A 23,569-nucleotide genomic window follows, 5' to 3' on the forward strand; every position below is an offset into this window, starting at 1 on the left:
AAAAACCGCGAGTGATGAAAATGGAGGGTAAATTAAATGATCTAGAAGGCGGAGACGCACTGAGAGATATAAAGGAGGGGGGGAGACATATATATCCACATATTCCATACAAAAAGGAAAAAAGAAAGAAAAAAAACAAAAGAAAATTAAATACTATTAATATTTGAATAGGTAGCAGTAGGATCGCTACTGATGCGATTAAAAAAGGGTATGGCCGTGTCCCTTCTTTTTCTATGACAGGGTCAAAGTGTTGTGTCCGACAACATTTGAAACACGAAACTGTGAGGAATCGGTCCGGGATATTTCAGCCAGTGATTGGGTTCGACTCAGCACCCTTGTCAAAATGTTTCAGGAATTTTTAATTTAGGTTGACAAATTACATCTGGCTGATGTTCAAAGAACAAAACGATAAAGACAGGATAAATCTTAAAAAAACTTTAGTATGGGGGTACAGTTAGGGATGTGCCGAAGGAAACTTTCCAAAAATTGCGGAATTTCATATAGGAAAATTTCAGAAAGTTCTCACAATTTTGTATGGGGGATTGAAACTTTCCGTTTCTTAAATTTAAATTTCCTGTATTTCTTGTGAAAGTTTCCAGCCAAAAACTTTTCATACTTTTTTGGAAACTTTTCGCAACTTGCACGTCAGTAGGTACAGTCAAACAAACTGATTCATGTACCAGAGTGAAACCCTTTGATAATCGATTAATCAATTTTACTATGATTCCCTTGACAAAAAAGAAAGAAAGAAAAAACGGAAGAATCGTTCCGAAAGGCTACTTTAGTGACTAATAAGCTACACTCTTAGGTCTCAGACACATATATATGTTTTTATATATTTAAAGTTTTTTATGAAATTCCGTTGAAATTCCCAGACATTTTTACGAGCTAACCTTGTAAAGGTAAGGTTTATCTACTGAATAACTACGACTCACAGTTCTTGGTACTTGAGAGTAAAATACAAAAAAAAAATGTGGGGGCGACAGGTCGTTTGCCTACCACTGCTGTTACCGAGAACGAAATGATGGCACTAAGTAGGTACTTTCACATAAACTTACTGTGGTTGCCTTTCTACTGAACGCCCGTATCTCGAGCGCCCTAAGAAGCCAATTTCCAGAACAGTACACAAACCGTTCCTATGACGATTTTTGAATGGATATGTCCTCCGTTTCCGCTGTGAAATTGAATTTAAAACGCCTATTATTCATTCATTCAATGTAGATTTTGTAAAATTAGATTATAGTATAGGTAGAGTCAATCACGATGACGCGTGCTGTGGTTCTTATTACAATGTCATGAATGGCTAATTTTGACAAAATCACGCGTCTTCGTGGTATGTAGGTATAGAATACGATTGGCAATGCTGGTGGAATCAAATAAACCTATATCTATACTTTTTGTATTTCTATCTTATTGTTTAATTATATGGTTTAAGTACTTAAATAAGCTATTTTGTAAAAACATACCACAGAGTAAAATATAACTGAGAGTATTACATACCTATTAAGTAAAATTTATAAACACAGTCAAAGTTCAAGTACCAAGAATTTTATGCTTAAGTAGGTAGAAGTTAATTATAGTACAAACTCTAGTGTAATGATATACTTTAACAACACTTCAATTCAAAAGGGGACTTCTAAATAGCTACAGTAAATATACGAAAACTCTAACTTCCAAATTGCCGACTCTCTTTTGTGTATAATTTTTAGAGCATACTTTTAGCCCCATACTATATAGGATTAAATATTACACTCAGAAATTTATATTTCTCACATTTGTATGAGTCGGCCAAGTAACAACAAAAACGCACAGGTTCACTCGTAATACAATTTTAACAATAAAAAGGCACTGTATTGAATCGTAATCCAAAAGGTATATTATACAAAAATTATCATTATAATTGGATAAAAAAAATAAGTAGACACCATCTGCGTTACTGACACCTACTATAACAGTCACTGAAAAAAATCACAGTGGCGCCACTGTCTTTGCAGGAATGACCATTTTGGTCACATACGAGTAGTTACAATTTTCGACATACTATGCTTATCATGATTACCCGTGATTTTAAAGGATCTCGCAAAGAAACGAAATAAATATGCCCATTACATTTTATTTGACGTTAGTGCAAGTTAAGCAAATCCCATGGAGTATAAGAATGGTTTACAAGGTTCAAATCGTACGGGCCCTTCCTTATACCCTCTCAAACACTTTGTTCTATTTTGTGGTAAAGCTCGCAAAGCGCCTCGACAATATAATTGTATTTTTTTTATTTGTGCGCGCGCCTTTGCTCTGACATATACAAGTTAAATGTCGAAACATTGGCATTTACATATAGGTTAAAAAAACTTAAACAAAGCCCCTCTTGCAATAGCAGTACAGGCATGTGGAATATAGTTGATTTCTATCGTATTTTTGTATCGTAACGAATTGAGTTTGTAAGCAAATAGGTCGCTTAACTACTCCCACCCGTTGTGAAGTCACTTAGCTTTTGCATGTTAATAAAAAGCTACTACCGCCTATCGGTAGCTTAGAAATCGATTCGTTGCCAATATGATGCGATCTGTGGTTTGGTCATATTATAGCTAAATTAATGTAATTTAATAAAAAGATGCTACTTTAGATGATTTGCTTAGTATTTTAGAAAAGTGAGTCAAGTTCCATATCAGTGCAAGAAGAGTCTTTATTTAGTATATTACCTACATGTGCCCGTAATGTAACGTAGGTGATGTCCACGACGTTTTGGGGTTGAAATTTAGGAAGAAGTTGTACTTACCAAAAACAAGGTTACGTTACTACATTGCTACTACATTGTGTTGAGTTTCAACTGACTGACTTAGTTTTGCTTATTATAATTGAAACTGATAAAAGTATCAAAATGGTTGCATCCTTAACAATTATTATGTTTTTAGATATCGTCAGCAGCTTGTTTGCTGACGGTACTACTACCCGTCAGTAAAAAAGCTACTGACAATAATATTCGAGTGCATTGTTATCAGGACTAAATATATATTATGTGTCCCACCCAATAGACATAAATACAAAAAAATAAGAATTAAGAAAAAATTAGCCAGTCAATTTACCACTCTTTCTGGATTTATATATTAAAAATTATAATTTTATTTGTAGGAATAATGATAACATCAGGAATTACATACCCTTAAACAGATGTCATGCTTATACATACAAATTGGTGTATTGTTAACGTTGGTGTACTTGGAAAGTCTTAATATTATTACACATAGTTTTTGTAATTATTATTTATTAATAGTAAATAATAATGTTTTTACAACTTCAAATCCCTGGGTGCTTTTGCATAATTATGTACATTTATTATGAATAAGTAATTTAATAATATTACTTTAAACTCACGTGAGACATTGATAAAAATGACTAAATTTAACGGCTCAACTCACGATTATGACCCAGGAGAAGATCGAAACTAGTCGGACCGTTCCTGGCTTATAACTGTGAGTTGAAGCGTTTAATTTGGTAATTTTTAAATAATTTAATAGAGTTTTTTTTACTAAGAGGTGTAAAAAAAATGCAATACTACAATAATATGTGTTTGTTTTTAATGTTGGCGGTGCCTAATACAAACTATTTTTTATTGAGATTTTAGGATAAAAATCAATTAATAAACTGATATTCACTAATACTATAAGCTTGTACTTTATTATGCAATTGAGCCCAGATGTCATGTGATTATTCATTATTAGAATTATTTTTTTCCGGCTATCATTACTTTATTTTCGAGCAAAAAGGAGTTTAAAAAAAACCATCAGATTTAAGCGAATTTATTAAATCAACGAAACTGATTTTGGAGCCTAATTTTTACTCGCACAAGAAACTTCAAATTTCGACAAAAAATACCTTCCATACGTACTTTTTTTAAAACGCCTCAAAAACGTTCTATTGGCAACATTAAAATTCTAACACATTCCAAGTTGTAACAAAGCTAACGCGAACATAAAAGTTCTAAATTCAAATAGCCCGTCATACTCATCATTTATGATTACCGGACCCTTTACTTTTTAATTATTAATCAAAAGTGTTGTAGACATTTTTACTTTAGTGTTTAATTTATTAGAATTAATTAGTAAAGGTTTGGCGTGGCTGGAAGGAATAAGTGGACCCTGGTTCATTTTAAAAGCAACGGTTATAGTTATTATAACAAGACTGGATTATTATTACGTAATTTTATGTTATGTAGATTATTGATAAATAGTTGTAGCTTCTAAAGCGCATGACCAAGTATTAGTATACAAGGTGTCTTAGAATGAATATACCTAAGAAGAATATTTCAGAGTGGTTAGGTTAATTTAACTGAAGTATTGTATGTAAATGTTTTTCATTTTTTTTTGTCGTGCGAGAGAACTATGCTGCGTGAGAACTATAACCCAAGCCTTACTTTGAGAGAATTTATGATGGCTGAGATGCGGTGGCGTAGTTAGGTAACCAAAGGCCATAAACTAGGGCCCCAACTAAACTATTTACTATTTGTTCCATATTCGTCGTGTTCCGAATTCAACGTACTTACGTACTCCAGATTTTTCATTTATAGTTTGTGAGTCAGAATCCGAGGAGCCTCCTGATCTTGGGGGCCCCCGGGGCACTGCCCCGTCTAACCCTTCGGTAGCTACGCCACTGCTGAGATGAATGATGGAATAATTCACTCGAGCGAAGATAAAGACTCGCTTATAATTAGCTTGAACCACCACGCTGATAATTATTAGAACTACTGTTTGATGGTCGAATCCCGAAAATGTACTCTGTAGCTGTTACTTAGTTACTATTACATAATCTGTGGTCATGCGCCTTCGTGACAAAAACCTATAGCAAGAAATACATTGGTCTTTTTAAAAGCTTCGACTGAACGGGTTACTTTGTATATTAACGATACAAGTTTAATTTTATACATTATACATTGTGTGGTCCAATAAAATCGCTATCGATACATTATATGATAAATTGTGTTACTTACGATTACAATATTGCTGATACGTCATTATGATAATATACGGGGAAAATACTGTTTCTCACTTTTTTTTATCTAGCTTAAACACTCTTAACGATTATAGATAGATTAAATTCTCTCGAAAATTTGGCACAATAACAATTTAAACTACTTTTTCTATTTGAAACTACGCCCCCAAGACTGGCTGGAAAGGGCACACGAAAAAAACAAAACCGAATCGAACAGAACGTTTGTAGAGGTGTGCCTCAAAAGCATTAATTTTGCAACAATTTACCGATTCGGGTGTTACTACAATAGGCTTATTTAGATATCACCATTCATTTATTGGTACATCAATTGATCGGTGGTGTCACCATATTTACCGATTTGCGTGTTAATGAAATTATTTCGTGGCCAAATAACGATGCTATTATCAAATTTCGATAGATTGCCGCAATAATTGATTCTTTTAAGGCACACGGCTCAACAAACGGAATAGAACACTTAAAAACGAACACAATATGCAATACACTTAATCACACTGTCTGTTAACCATTAGACGAACACTGGTCCGTCATTTTCTACTCACAGGACGTTGAAGTTTTCACAGTTTTTGAATTTCGAGTCCTCCTTCCCGAATATCCAGGTAAGCATTTGACGAGCTTTCATACTAGCTCGCACAACCCCCCGCGATTTGTACCAGTGGGCGGGGGAGGACTCTCGGCCTCCTTCGGCCGAATACTGCTGCTTTTTCAGCCGAATCTGGTTGAGTATGCCGACGAGTAATTCGTCCACGTTGTGGTTGATTCCGACTGATACTTCGACGAATTTCGCTTTATATGTGCATGCTAGGCATTTGCCATCTGAAACAAAGAACTTTAGATTAGACATGAAATATTGTAGTTTGACACCATGATGCTATTAATAATTGTTTTTATGAGATACATTGTGTCTTAAGAGTGGTGAAAAAGGAAATTACGAACGAGATTATAGAAACCTAAAGTTGAATACTGAGTGAGAGTTTTAATGGTTCGATCTTTGTAATTGTCGCCGAGCCGTTTGGCGAGAATATATAATGTGTAGTACCTAAGTTGTAATTTGAATATATAAATAAATAAATAAAAAAAACCAGTACCGCCCGTGTATTATTGTATATGTATGTAAACTTTTTGCTGTACAAAAAGTAAACAAACAATTGACAAACATGACATATATTTAAAAAGGCAAACTGATCCTTTTAAGGGATCTCTACTAGTCAACCTTTGAGTGAATGGGAGGAGCATTCACAGACAAAAAGTGAGTGTATTAAACGTTTAACAAGAAAATATTGATAGAAAAATAATATTTTTACAAAATTTACTACTACAGGGTTTTTAAACGGATGACGGGCTATTGTTCCATAGCAAAAAACAAACTGTTTCGTTGAAAAAGTAAATACAATACAACACAAAGGCGTATACAGCCATCACAAAGCCAAGTTAGCTTGTTACCTATGTTACGACACTGCTTATGAGCAAGTCTGTTGAAAAATTAATTAATATTTGCGACTCACGAAAACGGCTTATACTCGTAATAAACTGTGATCAAAACTATGCCTCTGGTTGGACGTTTAAGCCGCCATGTTTGCCATAACCCCTTCCGATTGGCTAGGCACCGACATCTTTTAAAGTAATTTATTGAATCAGGCGTTACTTTACAGAGCTATATCTATGAACTAAAAGAATTTCTCAACCGTACACCATGCGCATGGTGATGGTGGCATTTGAAGCGTTGCTATTCGGGTACGAAATAGTACGAACGTCGTACTATTTAGTAGTCTAACGTACTCGCGTACTCTAATGCCAAATTGCGTACTATCACAGGCTGACTAAAATTCCAGTACTAACTTCACAGCATATGGTGGCGCGATAGTTTAACTTTGCATGGCTGCATGGAATAAGTTTCCTTTGCCTATCTCTGAACCAAATACCACGCGGGCGAAGCCGCGGGCAAAAGCTAGTTAGCAATAAAATTAAACTCGTATTCATACTCATACTTAATCATTTATTTAAGTAGTGATTTTAATTTTATAATCAAGGACAAGAATGTTGACGAGTAGGTATACAGGGCGTCCTAAGACTATGGGGCATCAAGGGAAAGTACCTGAAATATCGTAGATAGGATATTTTGCTGAAACAAGAGTTTATGTTATTGTTAAAAGTTAGTAATTCTGCATTTAAAGATTTTCTAAGAATTACTGAAATGTGACAAAAAATCACCCCTATTTTTATGATTCCAATCGAAAGAATTTACAAAAAGTAATAATTCTTCTTAAGTAACATAGTATTTTAAAAGAAAGGAACAACGTAAAATGTTTGAGTCAAATTTCAAGAAAATTATTTATTGCCGACGATGACGTTCGAAAAATAGCGATATTATCATTCCATAGATAGCATTGATTATTCGCAAATAAGTACCCACATCGGTTTACTAATGTTTCGGCGAATAACGTTTGGCAACCTGTTTCATTTCGCAACTTTTCATTTCCCAACTGTTTAATATTTATGAAACTGTAAATATTTCAGGATTTTCATAAAACTAACCTAACCTAACCTAACCTAAAGGGTTCTACACGATGGCCCTGAAATAAATCCTAAAATATTTACAGTTTTAGAGTTTGCGAAATAAAAAGTTGCGAAATGAAACAGGTTGCCAAACGGTACGTGGCGGAAAGGCAGTACTCGACCCATATCATATCGAGTATGCACCATAATATGATATGAAAATCAACAGTCAGCGGACTTATTAAAAGATTGGCGATTTGCGTAAGACAAGAGGGATCACATTTTGAGCATTTATTAATCAATTTACAAAAAAATACTGAATTGTTTTTAATTTGACTAAAATGATGTTCCTTTCTTTTAAGATACTATGTTACTTAGGAAGAATTATTATTTTTTGTCAATTCTTTCGATTGGCATCATAAAAACAGGGGTGATTTTTATTTCACATTTAAGTCAGTTCGATTTCCAGACGATGCAAGTAATTCTTAGAACATCTTTCAATGCAGAATCACTAACTTTTAAAAATAACAAAAATTCTTCTTTCAGCAAAATATCCTATCTACGATATTTCAGGTACTTTCCCTTGATGTCCCATAGTCTGGGACGCCCTGTATACACACGAGCAAAAATACATCACTTCCCATACAAAGTTGTATGAAAAATTTAAAAGTGATGCGATAGTTTTGCGCGTGAGACCACGATCCTATAATTTTGTCTTTGAGTATACGAGCCAGCGTCAAATAGTCCGTGACACCCAAAGTTTAATCACAAAATAAAAATAATAATTGTATTTATAATTTGAATCACATATTGCTCACGATTTTTTATCACGATCGCTATAAAAGCATTTTAGAATTAAATAAATGAGTGAGTACGAGTATAAATAGGAGTTGGATTTTATTGTTAACCTTTTAACCGCCAATACGTTTACATTCGTACGTGCCCGTATCGCCACCTACACCGAAACTATATTATGTTTTAATAATACCTAAATATTTTCATGCTAGTATCATTTAATAAAAATAGCAGAATAAGTTACTTTATTTTGTCACATACCACCTAAGATCACCGATGTACAGGCAAGGAAATTAATTAACGTCCCAGAGTAGAACTTTAGCAGATGAATGGTGTCAATATGACACCACCCTGGGTAGTGATTTAATTTCCTTGACTGTCTACTTATTCTATGCAAACAAAACATTCTGTTCTATTCCAATATCCTCTGCATGAGTGCTCTGTAATTATTACTTAGTATGAGATTGAAGTACATTCTTTCCTACTCACTAACAATCCAAACATTAATAAAGAAATGTAGTTATAACTCCATAAGGACCGAAGTCAAATTAACAAATGACATACTACACCTTATTGTAACTACATAGCGTCGAAAATCGACTGCCTGATTGTAATCGTTGTTTATTCGAGATAAGCAATCTAGGGTGCGAGTCATCGAAAAAAAGCTTTATGTTCATGAATACAATAGGTACATGTGCCCTATATGTGTATAGATATAACAAAAAAGGTTGGCTCTATAGCAATATAAAATAAAAATCAAGTCAAATCATCTCAAGTGCGAGTCGGACTCGTACACGAAGGGTCGTACCTCCGTACAATGTTCTAAAAACAGTTCAGTAATAAAATTGAAAAAAATTCTAATACTAGCTTTTTTGCTGACTACTTTTTTTGTCACTCGTTGCTATAGATAGTTACGGTCTCCTGAGTCACTCTTTAAACCGTAAGTTTAGGTTTAAAATATGCCAAACCATTTTTGTGGTTGTTTTAAGCCCTGATGATATGATTGGTCATCTAATAAGCATGTTAGTATAATGTGACACAACATATATTCTAACAAACTGTACTACTTTTGTCCCCTCGCTGACGGGACAGAATAACAACAAGAAATAGTTTGATCCACTCTTTTGCTAAAATCGCAAACTTACAGGTAGGTAAACATTCGAACAATATAGGGCAAAGAGTATTAGTACCAATATAGAAAAAGAGTGGCAACTCTATGGTCAAATTTGCATCTATGGTAACAAGCGCTATCTGGTAGCTAGCTGAAGAACTAAATCTGACATAACTCACACATGTACATGCACGCACACAACAAGCTTAACGTCTATAAAGCCCAGTTTAGACCTGTAAGAAATTGCGCAAGTTGCATTACATCGCGAGGCCGGAAAGCAAACGAGTTTATGGTGGTCACTTCACTTGGTCACCCAAGCGGAGCAATGTAATACAACTTGAAGAAAACAGCAAAAACTCAGATAAACTTAAAAATCATCCGCGAAAGCCAGACAGCCAACATACAGCGGAAAGATGGCGGACAGACTGAATTTTTCAAGTCCACGTTTGACACATTTGTCAATTTAGTGCTATCATTTTGTCGCCAGAGGCGCTGGCGTGTACGTGAAAAGGTGACGTTTTAAGTGTGCCCCCACTGATATAGGGTCACTCGCGTAGCCCGTAGCAACTGGCGGCTGTCACATTGACCGCCTAACAACGCTGAAATAAGACGTTTCTTGTATGACTACCCCCTTTAATTTTTAACTTTATTTAATTTTCAGAACCTATTTGTTGTTATAGCGGCTACAGTAATACGTTATCTGTGAAAATTTCAAGTGTGACAGACGGACGGGTAGACAGACAGACAGACAGCGGACCGTCACCCGAGAGCGCAGAGGCAACCTTTCGTTACGGAACCTTAAAAAGTTAACTAAGCACTGAATAAAATAATTTATTCCAAATGTTGTTGAATCTTTTAGACCGTGGGAAGGTTAAGCTCAAAAACTTTTAAATTTTTAAAAAATAATGTTGCCCGTTGCACAGTTAACACAACCGTTATGTCTAGTAGCATATGGTAGCATGGTGAACGATTGTGTTGCTGTGAAGATGAGCTCTTGTTGAGTTCCAAACGCGTCAGTGTAGTGGTGGTGATAGTTGGGTTTATGCGATTTGTGTGTTTTAACCGTTTTAACAGTGTAAAGGTGGAGGTACTGCATACAAACCATATACAAACACACATTTCTTGCATAAACGTAGCAGCCATAAGGTCGCGGGTTAAAAGTAATTGTTTTAGTTGATTGATATGGGACCTCCGCAAAGAAACGCCTGTTTCAATAAATTAAATAACAAATGTCACAGTGCATTTTTATTTATTAGCCTGGCAACATTCGGCGCTGAGACTTCATTCGTCGTCTCATTCACCGCTATTCATTCGCGCACGCCTGGGAAATCAATTTGTCCATAATGGCGGATAATGAATGGAACAAATTGTTTCTCGGCCATTCTATTTTCGTGTGGTTTACGTAGACGTATAATTTGTATGTCAGTCGAGAGTTTTGCAATTATTAGTTTAATTTGTTTTGTATATAGCGTGTATTTTTGATACTATACAAACTGTAACCAGACGAAGATTTAAGAACCGATATCAAAACAAATTGTTAATTTAGAATTAACTACCAGAAAGTAATAAATTATTGAAATATTTTCGAGCAGCAATGTAATGCGTACAACTGCGTACAATAACTTGATACGAGACGTGATTATTAGGGCCTTCACTAACTGCCCTTGAAGTTTGAGGTAGTATCAAAAATACACGCGTGTATCATTTTTATTCTGAGCGTTTTTTTTAAATCAGGCGTTACTTTGCGGAGGTCCATATCAATGAACTAAAAGAATTACTTAGCTCACCCGCGACCTTATGATAGCTACGTTTATGCAAGAAATGTGTTCATGCAGTGCAGGTCGCGGGTGAGCAAAGTAATTCTATGTATGTACGTAAACTCTTTATTGTACAAAAGAAAAGAAACAAAACACAATTGACAAACTTTGAGATTTTGTTTCAGTTAATTGAATTTTTAATCAATATTGCTATTTGCCATCATCATTGTCATTAATTATCATATTTTTATTTCACTTTAAGCAAGAGGCTAATAGTCTTTAATGTTAATTAGTAAGCACCTCGGACACATTTTTACATTTTCACAGTTTCACCTGCCCCGTTGTCTGTCTGTCTGTAATCAAATCTTGCAAGTTAAATTCGATCAACTTCCAGTAGTCGGATTGTCTTGAAATTTGGGATACTTATGTAAATTGCGTGACAATACAATAATCTGGTAGTGACATCCTTTTAGTCCGGCCAGGATAGTTTCCACAGGGCGGAACTCCTCGACGGTTAATGGCATCGAATTGAAATTTGGTATGCAAATGTAGTTTAGGTGAAAATGCAAGTTAAGTCGACAAAAAGTACAGTCAGCAAAAAAAGCTTGTATTAAAAATGTTTTTTTTTTGCCAAAAAATTATTTTGACAATCACACAAAAAAAAAAGATTATAGCCAGTTAAAGTGCCGCGTTACATCACGCCGAGCAACACCTTTTACGTCACTGGCCTCCTCTACCGAACTTAGACTTGCTTCATCTTTGTAATAAAAAAAAATCTGACTGCACTTCCCTAACTCCCTGGAGGTTATTATTGTGAGGAGACGGCTGGAGGGGTTTCTCATCTCCCAAGAGAGGGGTGCTTCAACAGTCTTTTTTTTCGATCCGCATTGGCATCTTCATTTACCGACCCTTTAACAGTCTTTTTTTTCGATCCGCAATAAATCTTCACGACCGACACACACACCTTTTTTCACACAACTTAATAAACACACACACACACACACACACACACACACAGCTACAAAAAGAACTGATTGTGCGCAAAGGGGAATGAATGAAATGAACGAGTAAATGTCAAAATCATGCTGTCATTACACGTCGTGTTCTTGTGTGTGTGACCTCAACTCAGCAGGGCTACTAAGAAATTCGAAAATCGAAGTTCGTATCGTACCATTTTTCTCACTCTCGTATTAAATAATATAAGCATCCGCGGGACGGTACGATACGAACTTCGATCTACGGATTTCGTTGTAGCCCTGCTGGTGGCATTAGATATACCACCTACGGGCTCCTCACCTTGCGTGGACACAGCCCTACTCCGCGCCAGATCAATCTTGTTCCCCACTAGCACAGCCGGCCGCGACCGCAGCATGTCACAGTCCAACAACCTTGCGAGCTCCTGTTCTGCCTTCTGGAAGGATGCTTTGTCGACCACGCTGTATATCACCACGAATGCGTCGGGAGGCTCCGAGCGGTCGATTTCCTCCTGGAACAAAGATGGCGGATATTTATTGGTTTCCAAGTGTTTGACGTATAAGCTTTGTTCAGAAAAATCGTGAAAGCAGTATTGCTGCGCTCGATTGACCACTTGAAAGTGGTTCCCTTTAAGACCTCGCAATGTAATACAATTTGCACCCTTTTTCTTATAAGTCTAAACTGGGCTTTAGATTTAGAAAATACTACCGTTAGATTAGATCTGCTTTGAAGTAAAGAGACTTAAAAAACTGATATCTATGCGTGTAAAAAAATCTTTACAATGAAATAAAATGGGCGAGTGTTGACGAAGGCTCATGGTGGTGAGGTACCAATTTCGAACCAATCAGGTACGCAGCGCACACATATATATACTAGCTTTTGCCCGCGGCTTCGCCCGCGTAGAATTCGGTTATCGCGCGCTGTTCCCTCGGGAACTGTGCATTTTTCCGGGATAAAAAGCAAACTACGCCAAAAATCACGTCGATCCGTCGCTCCGTTTTGCCGTGAAAGACGGACAAACATACAAACACACACACTTTCACATTTATAATATTAGTATCGATTTCAATTAATATTTTACTGTAAATTTAGGAATTTCAAGTTTTTTTTTCAGTCATTTGTAAGTTTTATTAGTCTTTTCCTTTTTTGTGGTAAAAGGCTAAATTAGATATTATAATAAAGGCCCTCTTGATTATCTTTACGATTCTGTTTCACAAACCCTTTAAATGGCCACAACCGTACAGCTAGCATACTATCAGGCGCGGTTTGCCACGGAAATAATCCATGCTATTCCGACATTAATGGCTCTTTGAGGAAACGAAGCTCGCTCAGGCAAGTGAGTAATTACATAACAGGTCGGTTATCTTAGCTCATTCGCTGTGACATCTTGAGTTTAGTTTAGAATCATCAATGAACTAAAGGAATTAAGGTGCGACCAAACCGCTGCTTAAAAACGGTGACGGTACGGAATCGAAGTGACGCACCGTATGCGCACCGTTTTTTTGCATGCTTTCCACTCCGCTGCTTAAAATACGCTAACGGTGCGGAATCGCAGTGACGTGCCGTAAACGTCACGACTTTTGTTCGGTAAAGACCTGAAGTTTACGACACGTCACTGCGATTCCGTATTTTAAGCAACGGTGTGGAGAGCATGCGTCAAAACGGTGCGTATACGGTGCGTCACTGCGATTCCGTGCAGTCACCGTTACTTTTAACCGCGACCTTTAAGATGAGCAAAGAAAATCGTTTAGTTCATTGATGATTCTAAACTAAACTCAAGATGTCACAGCGAATGAGCTAAGATAACCGACCTGTTATGTATTACTCACCCGTCTGAGCGTCTGACCTCCGCAAAGTAACGCCTGCTTTAATATATTTTTTAGAATCATCATCATCATTTCGACTTATACATCCATACTAACTAATATTATAAATGCGAAAGTGTGTGTGTTTGTATGATTGTCCGTCTTTCACGTCGAAACGGAGCGACGGATCGACGTGGTTTTTGGCATAGAGATAGTTTATGGGCCAGAGAGTGGCATAGGCTACTTTTTATCCCGGAAAAATGCATAGTTCCCGAGGGAACAACGCGCGATAACCGAATCCCACGCGGGCGAAACCGCGTGCAAAAGCTAGTTATATAATAATTTAACCCACTGCACATCAAGGCTACTGATTAGATTACAGTACGATACAAGTGGAAAAAATTGAATTACGAATATAGTTTGATTTTAGTTGAGTCCTAGTTGAGTCACAAAAAGACTTTGTCGCTATACAAAATACATTTTTTTATTTTTGAATTTTAATCTTTTTCCTCTTGTATCGTATTAGTAATCAGTAGTATATTATATTTTGAAAAGCTTTTTCACAAGACAATTGGGCAGTTGACACTATTGGCCATAGATTTAATTAAGTTAAAAAAGTTCTTGGTAAAAAAATCATTTTTAATACAAGCTTTTTTTTGCTGACTGCACTTTTTGTTGACTGTGCTTGTAATATCACCCATAACAGTTGCATACCAAATTTCAAGTCGATTCCATTAACTGTTGAAGAGTTCCGTCCTGTGGAGACGATCCTGGCCGGACTAACAAGATATCACTACCAGATTGTTATATTGTTGACTTTACATGTTGTTGACTGTACTTGCATTATCATCCAAAGTACATTATCGTACGTACAGTATCGTGGTCGGTTGACCAGCAGTGGTGTAGCGGTATAGCACGCGGTACGGAATACCGAGGACCTGGGTTCGATTCCCAGTGCTGGTCTTATTTTTCTGGTTTGTATTTTCAATTTACATTATCGTACCAAATTTCAACTCGATGCCATTAAACGCCATGCCAATTTGTACATTGCAAATTAAATACTAGCTTATAAATAACCCTTCCTACATTTTATTATCAAATTAATTCAAGCGAACAAAGCACCTCTTGCGATGAAATCCGTATGTTGTAAACAGCCAAGCTTTACATCAATCATGGGTAACAGAGTTCAGTCAACCTTCCTTTATCTTGACGGAGAGTAATTCCTTTCTTACAAAACACAAGCCTCTTTCAGCACGGTTGGGTAAGTCTTTACATTCCGTTGAGTTGAACGCCACAAAGAGATTATCGCTGAGGTGTAGGCGTGGCCATATTTCATCGTGGCTTGCTGTAGATTTAAAAGGGTGGAAAGTGCAGTTGTATTGTTATACGATTATTTTTTTTATATACGACTGGAAGGCAAACGAGCAAGTGGGTCTCCTGATGGTAAAAGGTCACCACCGCCCATAAACATCTGCAACACCAGGGGTATTGCAAACGCGTTGCCAACCTAGAGGCCTAAGATGGGATACCTCACGTGCCAGTAATTTCACCGGCTGTCTTACTCTCCACGCCGAAACACAACAATGCAAGCACTGCTGCTTCACGGCAGGATTAGCGAGCAAGATGGTGGTAGCAATCCGGGCGAACCTTGCACAAGGTCCTACCACCTGCAAATGTTATACGATGGGATTGATATATTTGTTTCAAGAAAGGCTTAACGATTTGTGCACGTGCGAAAATTGCCCCTTACCTATATATTCCTGTAAAATATTTCTAAACGAACAATTCTTGTATATTTATATCAGGAATCTTGGAAACAGCTTCAGAGGTGTAAAGCTGTATTTTGTCAGTTTTAAAAAGTTCGTATCTCAAGATAGATAATTTTTCTCAGTGAACTTTAGGAACATTCAAGGGTAAACTTAGTTGACGTATTCATTTGAAGATACGAGATTTTTTAAAATAGTGATGATTTTCATGTCGTAAAGCTTTGTAACAATTTTATTGAGTTCTCGCCCGCTGTTTTTTTAATTCTAAAAATCATTTGTATAAAGTTAATAAATAAAAATCACAGTTACCTTAGAAGTGGTGCAGTTGACAAAATATAGTTCGGATTCTTCGCCGTTCAGTAATATGGACACTTTCTGCTCTAGGTCAGCCTGATCTGCAACGAACAGAAAATACTATTATTTTCTTACATTAAGGTCCTGTTTCACCACTTGTCGATTAACTTTAAGTGTCAGATAAAAGTAATGCCGTCTTTGTTTATTCGGACAAAACAAACAGAGACGGCATCACTGATATCCGTCACTTAAAGTTAGCCGACATGTGAAAGAGGCCCTAAATAACATATTTTTTCTTTTAATAAAATTAAGCTTTGAATTATCCTACATAATTATCATCTCGTGGAAACATCTGTATAAAAGTATTTATTCCAAATTTTACTCACACGTGCACACACACACACACACACACACATACACACTTACACCAGTACAGTCACCAGCACAATGACACAACAATGCGTGCATGGCTGATATGACGCAATATTAGACTATCGCGTCATTTTATTACATTTTTTTTTAATTATTATTTCCTAACGTGTTTTGTGTAAGAATACCAATAGTGCAACACCAGGTTCTCTCAACCTAGAGGCCTAAGATGGGTTACCTGTGCCAGATATTTTACCGGCTATCGCGGTCATTTTATTACTAATATTATGAATTAAATTCGGGTTTTGTTACCCGTAACTTGATTTTAGAACAGCTCAATATTTCGGCACAGTTGCAGCTGTGTCGTCTTGTGATCATGGCGCATGCAACTGTGCCGAAATATCGAGCTTAATTCATAAGACGTGTCAGATATTTTTATACGCTCCGCTGTGGCAGATATCAGCAGATGACTGCTTTTACAAACTTTCGCAATTGTTTATTCAAAATTTAATGCATCAGTTGGAAAGAAAATATTCGAAATTTTCGTAATAAAAATACTGCGTTTTTCAAGATACCGTAGTCAATTTATGCAAGGGTTTAAAAATTTAAAAGTTCTCCCTAAAGATGGCGGCCGCAGCCATAAATTAAAAAGGACGCCCAAAAGTTACAAATTCACTAACTTATTCACTTGACTTTCACTGCAACCATGGCCTAAAATAAGTTAAGCCTTTTTACGGAACAAATCGTTCATTCAACTTTGTCAATTAATTTGAAGGGAGTTTTAAAATGTAATGGCTGCTTTGAAACTTTAACGAACTAAAAATATTTATTGAGTGGTATTCGCTACCTATTTAATCTTGAGTTTTAGAATATTGATCTTCGAAATTAGATGGAATGTTGGCCATCAATTTGCCGTGTTGTGCCTGTTTATTATGGTGTTTTGACTGTCTTTTAACCCTCCTGACGCAAAAAGAGGGGTGTTATGAGTTTGACGCCAATATCACTTTGTCTGTGGCACCGTAGCGCTCAAATGAATGAACCGATTTCGATGCGTATATTAGTAGAAGTATAGAGGATAGGAAACGTATGTATAGATGTAGTGGAAAAAGCTTTTACACAGGCCAAGTGAAAATCAATCTTATGTCAATGTCAAAGCCGTGGTGGCCGAGTGGTTTGATCTATGGCATCTCAAGCAGAGGATCGTGGGCTCAAACCCCGGCTCGCACCTCTGAATATTCGGTGAAGGAAAACATTGTTGGGAAACCTGCACAAATCTGCGAAGAAATTCAATGGTGTTTGTGAAGTTCCCAATCCGCACTGGGCCCGCGTTGGAACTACAGCCCAAGCCCTCTCATTCTGGGAGGAGGCCTGTGCCCAGTAGTGGGACGTATACCTGGGATGATGATGTCAATGTTGTACCGTCACCAGCAATAGTATCTGTCATAGTGGAGCGTGCAAAAATATCTGCTACATCCTACAGGCCCTAGAAATAGAGCCATATCAGATATTTATGCACGATTTGTGTCAGATATTCGTGCTGGTGACTGTACTTACAACAAACAAACAATAATGGCGGCCTTCATTGTCAACTTTGACAAAAATAAATTCTATTTTTTTTCGATTCTCTAGAGGGGGAGCAGCCCCCCGCCCCTCTTGGCGATATCTCTCGAAAAAGTAACTAACGAAATTACATTTAAACTACGCTAACAATTTGTTCGTTAAACAATTCACCGAAAACGTACAAAAATTACTTGTCATGCGTGATTTTGTCTTTGCCCGAAGCCGTTGAATGTCACGACATGTCGCGACATACTGTGTTGCTGTATGTGGCCACTAATATAGCGATTTGGTTCAATTAAGGAGGCTTTTGGAGGTTGTGTAGCGATTCGAAAAATATCATAAGTAATCCTGTTTAACCGTTTATAAAAAGCGTTCTCGCTCCTCATTTCATTCAATAATAATAGCATAGTTTGCAAAGTCACATACTATGACATAATATGTATAACCATGTTGTGTATTATGTATGTGTGTGTGTATTATGTGTGTGTTGTGTGTGTGTGTTATCATCTAAGGCAGGCATTTTCAACCTTTTGGTTTTAACGGCACACTCCGTTCATCAAAGTTTCACGGCACATCAGTAAAAATAGCCAAGTGCGAGTCGGACTGGCGCGTAGAGGGTTCCGTACAGTATACCCATAATATGTATAAGATAACAGACAGCGGCGGCTTATTACTAGTAATAGGTTCTCTTTCACACGCCACGCGTCAGTTGTTTTCGTACTATTTTCTTATTAAAATAGCTATTCATAATTTCAATGCAACACCTGAAATTATACGCGGCACACTGGTGTGCTGGTGGAAGTTGAAAACGTATGATCTAAGGAGTGGAACGCCCTGCCTGCGTCTGTATTCCCTGAACGCTACAATCTGGCCGTCTTCAAATCTAGGGTGAATGGGCATGTATTGGGCATACGCGCTTCATCCTAGTACACATCTTCGCTTGCTATGGCGTCATTGTGGTCCAACGCAAGCCTTTTTATATAAAAAATCTGGTCACCTATTTGTCGGGCTCACGCACAAATCATGTTTATTATTTTGACTTAAGCAATACAATACAGTACAAAGACTCTTTAGTACACCAGAAATAGATCCAGATCTTCAGTTGTCTACTTACCAAATTTCATCCAAATCCGTCCAGCCGTTTCAAGGAGTTCGTGAAGGAGTAACAAACATACCCGCACACTCACAAATTTTCGCATTTCTTATGTTAACTTTACTAGCGGCTTCGCACGCGTAAATCATTCTAAGTAAATTACATAATTATATGTATCATTGTGTCTTTTAAGATTATATTTTCTAATTATAATGAGAAAATATTTGATTGGGCGTTTATTAAACGAGTAGTTAATATATCTGTAAATAAATAATAATTAAATAAATATCACGGGACACTTGACACGAATTGACCATTTTTTATTAAAAGATGAAGGAAAACGAGCAAGCGGTTCATCTGATGGGAAATGAAATGACTTCGTCCCAAACTAAGCAGAGCTTGGACTATGGATACTAGGCAACGGATAATCATACTTATATGTATAGATATATACATACTTAAATTCATGTAAAAATCCAAGACTCAAGAACAAACATTCACTTTATTCATACAAATATTTGCCCCAACCGGAGATCGAACCCGGGACCTCAAACTTCACAGTCAGGTTCTCTAACCACTTGGCTATCCAGTCGTCCAATCTGCGTAGAATATCGCCTCATATGGTTTAATGGCCACACAGCTATGAATTGTAGGTAATTTGAAATTCTACCTTCGTTTACCAATTGTAACTTAATTTCACGAAATCGCGAGCTCCAGAACTAAATGACATGTCTTTGTGAAATCGTAATTTAATAAGTTGTTACAACAACATAGATTACTAGCTTCTGCCTGTGAATTTGTCCGTAGGTATAAAAATCGTAAAAATAGTAGTATTTTTAAAATGTAGCATGTGTGTTGCAAATGAAGTCAAATATTTATTTAACACATACACAGAAATATATCCCATTAAATAACATTATAAATGCGAAAGTTCGTAAGTCTGTTTGTTTGTTACTTCATCACGTCTAAACCGCTGAACCGATTTTGATGAAATTCAGTATATAGATAGTTTGAGCTCCGGGGAAGGACATACACTCGCGGGATAGCGATAACCGAATACTACTTGGATGGCATCGCGGGTAACGGCTAGTAGCAGAATAAAAAAAATGAAAATTAGATAAAGATGACAGAAATATAAAAAGAATCGAACATACATGAAACGTAACTAATAAATAAAATAAAATTAGAAAAAATATAAAAATAATAAGAACCGTCAAACAAAAAATAGGTATGGAAAGAAATGTTAGACAATTTAAAAGATAAAAGTGATAAAACACAAGTACAATTTAAAAACATTTTATAAATACATTAAAAAACTTAGAATTTTTTAATTAAGACCCCCTTCACTATTTGTATCGGGGAGTTAATAAAAGCAAGTTAATAACAAAGTTAGCTCAACTATAACCACTTTAAAGTTCAAGTTTGCTACGCCAAGTCTACGCCGTAGCGTGCTACGTACAAGTTTCGTAGCACCTGCTACGCTTGACCGCGTTTACTGATTACATTTCGTGCACTTTTTGAATGGTAGCTGAAAACTGCAATAATAAATCAAGTTATTGATTGTTTCAGCTTATTAAAATACCCTTACTCTTTTAAAGTTTTTTTTTTGTTGAGTAACAAAATAGCAGGTAAATTTAATTCATTTAATGAATGACGTGAATGTTACAATGACCAGGTTTCGCGGCGGCCCAGAAATCGAACTGATTGACTATATATCAGTTATATTCCAAGCTAAATTGGTTTTTAAATATTGAGATTATAAGAATCGAGAATCTATTAAGCTTATTTAAATCACAATCTATCTATCTATCACAATCTATAGTCAAGAGTTGATAAATAATTATGATAACACAGCGGAATAGCGACTGTCATTTAACTATCGCTAACTGTATGACAGACGTCGCTTGTCACCGCACGCATTGAATTCCGTGGTAGCAGGCATTCAGTTCTAGTCAAACGGGAGCCCGGGCGATCGAGTGGACACGGCCGCCATTTCGTTCTGGAATGAGCTTCAAGTGTGTCAGTTGAGTGTGCGCAATAAAGTAAAGTACGACCGCATCAAGTTTGTATTCCATCTCATTCTAATAAAACGAAATTTAGTATGATCTTTCTACGGTCATCATAGCATATGACGTCATAGTCTATTATGAATCTCTAATTGTCAATTTAAAACGTCAATATCATCGTTGTTTTCTTAAGATACATATTTTAAAAATCTTCCATAACTAGGTTTGTCAATCAATAAAGACTATGATTTAGAACAATTAAAAAGAATGCTTGCTTATTCTCTATTGCTTCAGAGGCCGTATCATGCCTAACGTTTCTGACGCTCGCGATCGCAATCAAATTTAATGACAGATTTCGCATACAAAAACTGTCATTTAATAGCAATCGCGAGCGCCAGAAACGTTAGGCAATACAGCCTCTAACTAACTAATTTGGAATAATTTATTGAATCAGGCGTTACTTTGCGGAGGTCCATATCAATGAACTAAAAGAATTTCCTTGCTCACCCGCGACCTTACGATAGCTAAGCTTATGCAAAATATGCGTGCTCATGAAGTTCCTCCACCTCCACACTGTAAGAACACACACAAATCACACAAACCCATCTATCACCGCCACCACACTACACTGACGCGTTTCGAACTCAACCAGAGCTCATCTTCAGAGTGACACAACCGTACACCATGCTACCAGTTGTACAACTGGTAGCATGGTGTACTGGTAGCTGGAGGTGGAGGAACTGCATGAACACGCATATTTTGCATAAGCTTAGCTATCGTAAGGTCGCGGGTGAGCAAGGAAATTCTTTTAGTTCATTAACTAATTTGGCTCAGGGACCCAAAGAGGGTCTTGGCCTCCGAAACGAGATCATGCCATCTGTCCCGATCGTGCGCAGCCTCTTGCCAGTCGTCGACTTGGAGACGTCGCAGATCCGCCTGGACACTGTCCTCCCAGCGGTACCTGGGTCGCCCAACCGGGTGGCAACCAGTCGGTCGTCCCACGTACGCTCTTTCAATACGGCCTCTGGTCGGCTTCATTCTTTGGCAAATACCTACTGCCGAATCGACAATGCCGGCCCCACGGCCCACTTACGCGTGTAGCAACCCTAACTCAAACTTTTCCTAGAAATACCTACAGTCTTTACTTCAAATCTATATTTCATTCCTTTCCAAGAAAAAAATATTTGAGATGTAATTACTAAGAATTTCTCTGAAAATATTTTTGAATTATGACAGACAATGAAACAAGATGCTATTATAAAAGTTGGAGTATCCTCAGGGGATGATTCGAGTTAGTTTTTACGTGTTTGAGGTTATTTAATATCCAACGCTAGACTATTTTTTACTTTTGGCTTGAGACTTGAGCGTTGCGACGCTTGTTTTTAACCCCCGACGCAAAATGAGGGGTGTTATAAGTTTGACCGCTATGTGTGTCTGTGTGTCTGTCTGTGGCACCGTAGCTCTTAAACGTAGTCTTATAGTTTCAGACTTTCCCATACTGACCGATCTAAATGAGCCATCCTGTATAAGGAGATTTAGGAGGATGTTTAATTCTATGTTGTCACGAATAAATGTTTCTTTCTCTCTTTAGATACGGGTTCGAAGCCCGTCTGGCGCCTCTGAAATACCTTAGTTTAAAAAATACTACCATTATTTATTAATGCTTATTTCTTTCTCTATTTCTCACACATACAAAAGAGAAGACAATTAGTTGATCCTAACTTTAATCTCCAGGGTGTGGAGATTAATCGGAAAAAGTTGATGAAGTTGAGGGGGGGGAGGGTAGATTGAATTTTCCGTTGTCGCTGCAGAAGACGTGAGCGTCTCGTTTCGTTGTGGCCACTAGAGCAGCGGTGAGAACAATAACAAGCGAAAAAACGGGACCAGTACAGTCGAGGAAACTAACACCAGTACCAGGGAAGATTTCTTTGGAGTGTATGGAATGTCAACATGTCATTAGTAGTACAAAGATTCCATGCTGGTACGTCATTCAGCTTCCTCATTAGTACAAACGCCACTACCAGAACAGGAGCGAGGTACATATGGCTAGAAAACCGTGTTGTGAGATGGGCCGCTTACTTGGCAAACGGAAACAACGTGATTTAACAAGGAGAACTATTATGATTGGTTTTTGCAGTCTTTTTGTATTTTTAATTTCAACTCCAAATTTGTTACTTTTACGGGTATCCCGTGAAACCATGCCCAGCAGTGGTGTAGGGCTTATAGCACGCAGCGCGGATTGCTGAGTAACCGAACCTATGTTCGATTCCCAGTGCTGGTCTCTTTTTCTGGTTTTTCCGTGCATCCATGTTTCGGTTTGTATTTTCGATAAGGATAATTATTTTATTGTTATCAATTATCTGCCGGTTGCACTCTCATAGATGGGTGCACTTAGCACGTGGCGGGTGCCATTCGACCTGTCACCGACGGCAAGGCAGGCCGAGGAGGAAATGGCGAGATGACCTGGACGCGGAACTGAGTGAGTGGCCGGATGTAGCTCTGGATAAGGAGATGTGTAAGCCAAGACGGGAGGCAAAC

General features: G+C 37.2%; 1 protein-coding gene across 1 annotated transcript in view; it reads right to left on the reverse strand.

The window, feature by feature from the left end:
* Positions 1-894: 894 nt before the first annotated feature.
* The window catches only part of Rgk3 (Rad, Gem/Kir family member 3), a 182,088-nt gene continuing 159,413 nt past the window's right edge, over positions 895-23,569 (reverse strand). The window contains exons 3-5 of the mRNA XM_074090722.1: positions 16,019-16,104; positions 12,460-12,649; positions 895-5,820 (exon numbers count right to left, since the gene is read on the reverse strand). Coding sequence (XP_073946823.1) covers positions 5,543-5,820; positions 12,460-12,649; positions 16,019-16,104 — 554 coding nt within the window. The 3' untranslated portion in view covers positions 895-5,542. The remainder of the gene's footprint in view (positions 5,821-12,459; positions 12,650-16,018; positions 16,105-23,569) is intronic.

This window comes from Choristoneura fumiferana, chromosome 8, assembly GCF_025370935.1.
Source record: "Choristoneura fumiferana chromosome 8, NRCan_CFum_1, whole genome shotgun sequence".
In the NCBI taxonomy this organism is placed as follows: domain Eukaryota; kingdom Metazoa; phylum Arthropoda; class Insecta; order Lepidoptera; family Tortricidae; genus Choristoneura; species Choristoneura fumiferana.